Source organism: Coturnix japonica, chromosome 15 (genome assembly GCF_054131305.1).
Source record: "Coturnix japonica strain WE chromosome 15, WE-NBRP24, whole genome shotgun sequence".
Lineage (NCBI taxonomy): Eukaryota > Metazoa > Chordata > Aves > Galliformes > Phasianidae > Coturnix > Coturnix japonica.
The window spans coordinates 4,775,463-4,784,296 of NC_140677.1; the positions used below are offsets into that span (position 1 = coordinate 4,775,463).

General features: G+C 47.3%; 1 protein-coding gene across 10 annotated transcripts in view; it reads left to right on the forward strand.

Moving 5' to 3' along the window:
• The window catches only part of FRMD4B (FERM domain containing 4B), a 99,563-nt gene extending 91,685 nt beyond the window's left edge, over positions 1-7,878 (forward strand). For 5 of the 10 annotated variants that reach the window (XM_085516232.1, XM_085516231.1, XM_015875309.3 and 2 more), the window contains 7 exons: positions 283-339; positions 1,630-1,777; positions 2,590-2,715; positions 3,474-4,279; positions 4,815-4,947; positions 5,320-5,588; positions 6,211-6,415. In XM_085516232.1, coding sequence (XP_085372358.1) covers positions 283-339; positions 1,630-1,777; positions 2,590-2,715; positions 3,474-4,279; positions 4,815-4,947; positions 5,320-5,587 — 1,538 coding nt within the window. In that variant the 3' untranslated portion in view covers position 5,588; positions 6,211-6,415. Of the gene's footprint in view, positions 1-282; positions 340-1,629; positions 1,778-2,589; positions 2,716-3,473; positions 4,280-4,814; positions 4,948-5,319; positions 5,589-6,210 lie in introns of all 10 variants that reach the window. The other 5 variants (XM_085516233.1, XM_085516234.1, XM_015875311.3 and 2 more) reach the window with 2 other exon arrangements.
• The last annotated feature ends 956 nt before the right edge of the window (positions 7,879-8,834 follow it).

Below are 8,834 nucleotides of genomic sequence, written 5' to 3' on the forward strand. Positions count from 1 at the left end.
ACAAGCTGAATGGAAAACACCTTTCTGAATCTTGGCCCGATTCCCACCACAGCTGAAAAAATCTGCTTTGATAATGATATAGGTAGCCTGCAGAACTGCAATAGGAACAAATAGGTCCTGAGAGGAAAGCAAAGCAGGGCTGTCTTTGGGCTGTTGAAGTCTGAAATGGTTTGGTTGCAGCATTGTGGATACCAGTTGGCTCTGGAACTTTAGAAAATAAACTAAATGTGATATTCTGAAATTAATGTTGAGTGTTCTTAAAGTGCTTGTTTTCATTCACAGATGATATAATTCCATCCGAGAGCAGCTCTCTCTCTGATACAACAACCTATGATGACGGTACGTTGATTATCCTTTTTTTCCTTCTGCCTGTTTGGAGATACTCATTGACTTAACACCCTTTAGGCTGCCGTTTTATTGTCTTCCAATGACAAATTGCAGCGAAGGAAAAAAGAGCTTAGTCAGGAGTTGGTGTTCATAATGAGTTACTTATTGAAAGGTTCTGCTCTGTGGGCTGATTTGAGTCATCTTCAGGGAAGGCATCTGGTTGTACTGAGATCAGCTGCTGTGAATTTCCAATAGATGCTTTGTCCCTGGGACCTGACCGGAGGTGTATGAGCGGCTGGGGGAGGTGGGAGCTGGGAGTAACTGCCCAGCCCTTCTGTCCTCAGAGCTACTAAAACTCACTATAAGTGGAAGAGTCAGAGACAGCAATGATCTGTTTACGTTTCAGTGTTACCTAGTGAGCTGCATCTTGCATGGGTTTGGTGTTTGCTCAGCTTACTCATTTCACGCACACACCCACAGACACACATTCACACCCTGTTCCACAAGGTGGAAAGGACTTGGCTTGCCTCTCCCTTGGCTGGATAATCATCATCCAGGGACAAACATTATCTAAATTATTACTCACTTTTCAGTTCGGGCCTGATTCTGATCTCGCTTGTCCCAGTTTTAGACTTGTACAACCCATCTGGCTCTATAAAAAGGAGTTGCACCTGATTTCTGCTTGCAGAAGTAGAGCTGAGGTTTCAGTTTGGGAACGCGTTCTCTGTGATACTTGTCCTGCATTTACCTGTGTTAGCTGTAGTTTCCTTTTGGCTCTAATGGGATTTTGCCGGATTTTGCCTTAAGCAAAGCGAGAACAAGGATCAACCCAATGTCTTTCCAACTGCCTTCAGCCAAATTTGTCTGTCAGTGCTCATTCAGTTGCTTTTGAAGTCAGTCCCTTTCAGGTTGTAGCTAAACTAATCCTTAAAATGTCATTTTTAAGTGAAGTGCTGAATGGTGAGGGAGAAAAACTGGCTGTGGTGTGGCTGAATGTGCCAGCTCTGCTCTGGGATAGACAGAGCTGCAGAACAGGCACTTGCACAAAGGGCTCCCACTTGGTGGTCCTGCACAGCACTGAGCAGGAACCTTGGCAGCAGTCAGGGCTGTGAGACCTGCATGAGCCTCCACAATGTCCTGCCAGGAAAGTATGGTACAGGCAGCTGTGCTGCAGCTTCCTGGAGGCACAGCTCCTTCCTTGGTCTACATGGCACAAAGTTTCTGCTCAATGGCTGCAGATTTCCCTGTAGGGCAAAAATAGCATGGATTTTGCTTAACTGAACACGTATTCTTTTCCAACAGGCAGTGAATCCCTCAGTGTGCCAGCACAACGAACCAGTTCTGCACAGCTTTCCCCAAGGCTGCTTCCACCAAAGTCTCTTGGGCTGGAGAGAGTTCATCTCAGAAAGTCATCCATGAATGAGCAGCTCTTGGAATCAAGGCATTCCAGGTACTGCGCATCTCAGCTCTGCTGGGCTCTCAGCATGAGAGCTTGGTCCTGTCTGTGTCAAACATTTGTTATTACAGACTCTCAGAGTTGCTGCTGCTTCCACGATTCTCTCGTGGTTTAAGAGTTTGGTGATAAGCATTTAATTTGCTGCTTAGTAATACATGTGTGTAGGGGTAGTCATCAGGGTCTGTTAAACAACAGGGGAGTGCTGTCTTTGTGAGTCAGGTGAGAAATGCAGTGGGAAGGGTTGTGCTTAAGGAATTGCCCACCATTACTTTCACTCTCTGTCTCTATTTTTGTGGTTTGTTTTCTGTGTTAAACAACTTGTCTTTTTCCTGGTGACTGTAATTGCTTCAGATAACACCAAACCATACCCATCCCTCCTGATCCTATCAGTATTTCAGCAGGTACATTGTTACAACACACAGAATTCACCCGGGGCTTGAGAAGCAGTTTGTCTAAAAATAGGAGAATTACTGGGATGTGAGCCATGTGCCAGCACCAGTGCCAGCTGCAGCGAGTGGCTCAGGTTCCTATATGGATTTATAGGATTTGTGCAGTTGTATGCAGGGGAACAGCTCCGTGGAACACATTTGAGCAATAGCTCAGCTGTGGGATCATGCTGTGTGGGTCAGATTCAGTGCTGGTCATTCTCATTATAAGGATTCCCACTGATCTCTTTGTTTCTGTGTCTTTTATGAAGCCTTCAGATTGTTTTTCTCCCTTCTCTTTAAGACAGAGTGCACATAGTCTCGGTCTGTGTGACTTGCATTGTGCTTAACCTAACTGGAACTTTGTATGCTTCACTGCAGGGACCCACTTTCCACTCACAGCAGTCCTTACCGCACCCTGGAACGAGCAGCCCCATCCCATGGAGGAAGAAGCATGCCTACAACACCTGTGCTCACGCGCAATGCCTACAGTAGCAGCCACTTACAGTAAGGGGCCAGGCTGTCTGAATGTCTCATCTGGATATGTGGGGCACTGGGTTGCTATCAGCCATCATCTGCTGGCACAGTGCTGCACCAGCTTTGTGACGTGCACGTGAGAGCATTTACAAGAGTGTAAACACTGGGCAGCAGCAGAAATAGCAGCATGCACTGCTGCGCAAGTGGGAGTCTGCCTGCAATATAGGGGTGAGATGGGAGCTGTGTGCGTGCTTACAGATATTATCTGTGGATTCGTGTCCTCTGAGCCTCCTGAAAAGTAAGAGACCTGATGGAGGAGAGAGGTCCAGATTACTGCCCTTACTGTGCGAAGAAGAGATGCTCTAAATACCTCATGGTTTGTTTAGCTGAGGTAACACAGCTGTGGGATGCAGAGCTGCAGGAAACCCACCTTCCCATGCTCCCATCCTCGCTCAGCTGCTTGGCTGGATGTTACATACTGTAGATGCTACATATTTCAACTGTGAGCTCCCTCCTGTAAGTCACTGCAAGACGAGATGCTGTGAGCTTTGCTGCATCTGTCACTCTCACAGGTTGCCTTGCTCACCATAACTTTTATCTGAAAAATCTCTTGTCGCTGCAGCAAATGGAAAATTCAGCCAAGCTGAATTCTATGTAAAAAGGAAATACTGGTTTATTTTTTTGCTTTGGCTGGGGAGGAAGCATGCCTGGTTTGTCCACATTTGCACTCTCCAGCTCTCTGCCTGCTCATGACTACATTTAACCAACCTACCTCTGTGTTGTTGCAGGCCAGATGTTTCCCCACACCACTGTAGGCAGCGCAGTGGCAGCCTGGAGTCCCAGACCCACCTGCTGTCCGAGGTTCCTGCTGAGAAGACTGCCTTCTCCCTCACAAAGTCCCAGAGAAGCAGCAGCACTGAGATCCTTGATGATGGGTCATCCTACACCAGCCAGTCGAGCACCGAATATTACTGTGTGACACCTACACCCAAACTATATTACACTACTCAGACACTCGACAACAGGACCAGGGGACGAAGACGGTCAAAGAAACAGCACATTTCTGCTGCAGGTTCAGGAAGTATGCCAAATCTTGCCCAGAAGGACGTCCGGAATGGTGTCTATCACAAAAGCCAGGAGCAGCCTTCCTCCAGCTACTATATATCTGGATATTCCCCATACACTGAATCTGATGTTTATTACAACGGAGGATACGTTTATGAGAGCGATACAGAGGGACAGTACAGTGTCAATCCTTCGTATCGCTCATCGGCGCATTATGGATACGACCGTTACAGGGAATTCAGGTCTTACAATGAGGACGAAGTGGACAGAGTACCACACAACCCATACGCAACCCTACGGCTTCCAAGGAAGCAAGTTGCTAAAACGGAGCATATAACCAAAAACATTCACAAGGCCTTAGTAGCAGAGCATCTCCGTGGTTGGTACCAGCGTGCCTCCAGTCAAAAGGAGCAGGGTCATTGCCTGCAGGCAGGCTTTGAGTCTGACAGAGGGTCTCAAAGGAGTTTGGGCTTTGCTGGTCTGCAGGTGCCATGCTCTCCCAGCAGTCGGGTGTCATCTTTCTCTTCGGGTAATGTCTCATTAGTTCAATGCTAAATGTTCTTTACAGCTTTTCTGTTCATCACATTCATCCTGTAATGAATGATATAAGTGAGGCTGAAAGATAGATAAGGAACTCAACAGGATTTTTGTTCCTTTTGTTCTGTGCTCGGGAAGAATATTACTTGCTTGTTGCCTTCTCTGATTTTACTCTTTGTAAGCATAATAACCTGAAGAGGCATAGAGAGCCACATGTTTTGAGCAGGAATGTCTACCAGGTAGAAGCAATGCACCCACCTGTATGCCATACACATGCAGCTGCTGTCACACTGTCCAAAATACAGTTCAGTCAGCACCAGTGAACAGTCTGTTAAAGAGAGATTCTCTCACTTGGAGTATTGCCTGCACACTGTTCTGCTCCCTGTGGTGCTTGTAGGTAGACAGTATTTTGTTTGTATCCAACAAAAAAGCATAGAGATCAGTAATGAGAACTGTGTAATTTTTCTCACCTCCTTGGGCTGCAGCAAGATCTAAACAGCGGTACCATTTTTTATGTTTCATTCCAGCATCTTCTGCAAACACTGCTGGGAACTGGCGGAACCCACTCACACTGGGACTTTCAGATTATGATACGTTATCTCATTCTTCTCTTGCCAGCTGTTATGGAAATGCTTATGGCAACCTTCCTCTGCAGAGCAGGTGAGTAAAAGGCTGAGATTTTCTGCTCCTCCTCCATTTCATAGGCTACTGAAACATCTGAAGCAAGCAGCTTGCTTTCAGAGGGCTGGGATAAGGAGCGCTTATAGAATTGCCTTTAAGAGGGAGCCTTCTTGTTGGCATAGATCAGTCTAACTGTTCCAGCAGCCTTCAGGGAAGGGGGGGATAAGGCATGGGAATGGATGAGCTTCCCAGCTGATGCAGCCAAAGCCTCATGCTCGCAGCAGGGCAGCAGTGGAGCTGGGCACAACACCCTGCTCACCTCCCTTCAGCCACACACCTGCGTGCTGCTGCTCCAAGGCAACGCCACTATCGATCAGCCCATTAATAAACCAAGCGCCTCTTGCTTGGCAGAGCTCAGCCACCAACCTCGGCACGACTTGCTGCTGCTTGCAGCCTCCCTGGGTGCAGGGGCTTTCCTGAGGACTGCAGGGAGACCAGGATCCCGCTGGGGCGTTACAGAAATGCATGCAGGACTCTTGCTGCTCCTGCTTTGTGGTTTCGCTCTGCCCCGCTGCTTGCACATCAGCCATCACCCAGGAGAACAGCAGTTGCCTGTCCCAGAAGTGGCACAGATGCTGCCATGTCTCAGTGCCCCCATGCTAAGCACAGCCAACTGTAGTGTAAGTACTGCGCATGTGTGTGCCCGGTACCAGGGGTTGTGGTTTGTGCTTGTGTGCCAGGCTGCCTGGCAGGAAAGGACCGCCTTGTTTGTCTGTTTGTTTAGGAAGAAGCTAAAGAGTAAGGAAAGATGCAAAGGCTTCTGCTGGATCCCTGTTGCTAAACTGAATGCCTTGTTTCTACTGCAGTGATTTAAGAGATCTATAACAGTAGTATTTAAGAGTGCTGTTGGTACTAATTACTTAACTTTCTATAATCTGTGTATCTTGGCAGCTTTTTCTGAGTGGAGTTTTTTTTTCTATTCATTTTCCATGTTCTGAATCATTTGGCCAATCATTAATCTGTGAGTGTTTTTTTTCTATTTCAACGTGATTATGGCAATCAAGCAATCAATATGTTTCATATTCCTGACAACATTGAGCAGGAGCTCTCCTGTTGCACACAACTAGCACCAAGCCCAGGGTTTGCATTTGGATCCAGATGTTGCCAGGGTGCACTCGCAGCATCCACAGCTCCTTCCAGCCTATGGGGTCATCATGTGCCCATTGCACTGAGGCGGTGGGCGCTTGGGGCTGTGGGAAGAATGGGAGCTCCTGTTTATCTCTGGTGCCCTATCTCTTACAGAGTGTACCCAGAGCCCAGCCAGCTGGGCGGTGATGAGGAGAACCAGCTGGAGGAAGACTTGCACAGCAGCGAGCAGAGGTTGTTCTGGCATGAGGATTCCAAGCCTGGGACGCTCGTGTAGACCACCTACAGCCCCGCATTTGTACCCTTGCGTGCCTTGCACAAAATGCTGTTACTCCGAAGGAGATCTCGGGTGCACCTTCCAGACCAATGTCGCCAGGAACGTTGAAACTCAGCACTCAGAGGGATTGTAGCAAAATAACAAAGTCTTACCAAGAACGGCGTTTCTTTCTGAATCCACATCGACTCCACAAGCAAGGACAAGCCACAACTGGATCTAGGACAAGATGCAGCACTTGGTTGGGGTATTTATGGTCAGCGAGCACTTTTGTGGAGAGGTTGGAAGGTGCTGAAAGCAAACCTCAGAGAAAATTAATGTGAAAAGGAAACTCATGGAAAAGGCAGGAATTCTAGGAGCACAATTCTGAAGAACAAATGGGAATTTCTTCCACCGTGGCTTGTGAGGGTCCTAGAAGGACTTTCATAAGCTGATGAAGGATTGATTCTGTGTGTGTGAATGAGGCAAAGGGTGATTTGATCAGTATTGGAACATTACTTGAAGGAAGGTTGGATTTTTATTGTTGTTACAGAGGTTTGAATGGATGTATCTGTTTTGGGGGTGTTGTTAAGAGTGATTGTTAGCACCTCAAAGGAGTTCTGGGTTGAAAACAATTAGCTGTCACAATATGTCACCTAAAACTCTGGGTTGTGGGTTTGGGAAGCAGAGGAGTCTGCTCCTCTCCATGATGAAGTGTCACAAACAGCCTCACTGTCTGACCTCTCCATGGTACAACCTTACTGTCTGGGGGCAGGCGGACCCCATCATTCCTGGGTGGCAGCTCCGTATTGCTCTGCCATAACAAATAAAGGATGGAAATGGGAAGCTCTGCCTGGCACAGGAGTAACGTGACATAATGGCCAGTATTGTAGGGTGGATGCGAACACAGCCAGCCCAGTGGGTGCCTTACAACAGAGGGCATTAGCGTTGCACCGCGCTCACCTGCACTGCCTGCTGTGCTGCGGAGTCACCAAGTGACAGAACAGCATTTTAACCAAGCCACGTGTCTAGGAAAAAGTGTGACTGCAGTCTTGGTCTGAGAGAGGGATAAACCTACCTCATATCATCCACCTGTAGGAACAAGTTAGCGTGGGTTCACTTGTGTGATTGACGACTCATCTGCATACTGTAAAATCTCGCTCATGTCTCAGCTGTGTGTGCTTCAGGACCCCATACGATGGTGCTCTTCTTTCTTTTATACAAAGGATAAGTAACTCCCTGTTCATATTGTGAATAGAAAAGGTTTCTGATACACTTTTTTGACGTTTTTTACCAATATTCCAGAGCATGTAATATATACAGAAGGACACACTTGTTAAGCTGGTACTTAGTCGTTTGTATTAGAGTCGCAATTGGGATTTAAATGAACAACAATAACAAAAAAAACCCAACCCAACAAGATAAAAAAATAACTTATTTCCTTGGTTTTACATATTTGTATAGCCTTCTAGAAATACAAAAGCTCTTTTTTGCTTATTCTTTTACTACTTACGGATTTCTAGACCTATTATTTTGTATAGGTCAATAAACTGCAAAGTGTGCTACCAAAACCTCGTGGGCATCTCTCCTGTTTTCTCTTTGGGGTGTCTCTGCTTGAGTGCTTGGGAGAGTGCAGTGTGTGGTATATCCAGCTTTGGGAGTACAAGAATGAGTCAGCCTGGTCTGATAGCCCATCATGTCCTATTGCTCCATTTCTCCAGGTAGTTCTGAAGCCTTTTCTGTTGGCAAACGTAGCTCACTGAGTGGATGCTTGCAGCAGGCAGCTGCATGGCTTGGGATCCATTACCCCGTGCAGAACAAATGCTGTCCATGTGCTCTGGCAATTCATCAGCACTCACAAAGGGTTTTCTTTTAAAAAAGGAAACAAGTTGTGTGACAAGATCTGCTCCCTGTTTCAAGCATTGTTTACGTTCCTTTATTTCAGTGCTGTAGCCATTGAATTTTTTGTGGGCCTTTCCCTTCCTGCTCAGGGCTCTGCTTAGCCTGATGTTGGCATAGGGCTGGCACCCAGCTGCTGCCATTGTTTCGCTGAGATTGGGATGGTCTGGGGTGACTTGGAATGGATGTATTGAGAATGTGGGGATTGTGGGTGGCTTCAAATGGAGTCCATGCACCGTCCATGGAGCACAAAACCTCCAAGGCTGGATTTCAGCAACTGGGGGACCAGCCCTGAGTGCTTTCTGGCCAGCAGGCAGCCTGGTTCTGCTGCCTTGCACCCCTTTGGGCCAGCAGACTTCCCAGCCTGCTGAGCTCTGTCATGCTGCTTAGGTGCACGGCTATTGTGGCACCAGGTTCGTATAACACATCTGAAAAGGTAACGATGATGTGGTTATAACTTCTCGCATTTGTTCAAATGACCCGGGCTTTGTTTGACGTGCTGCCTCAGCTGGTGAAACTTTACTGCAGGCTTTCTCCAGCAGGGTGAGCAGGGACACCTAGCGACCAGCCAGTGCCTCTGAGGAGAGGAGCCTTCCCAGCTCCGGTGTCCTTTGGAATTGGTGTTTGC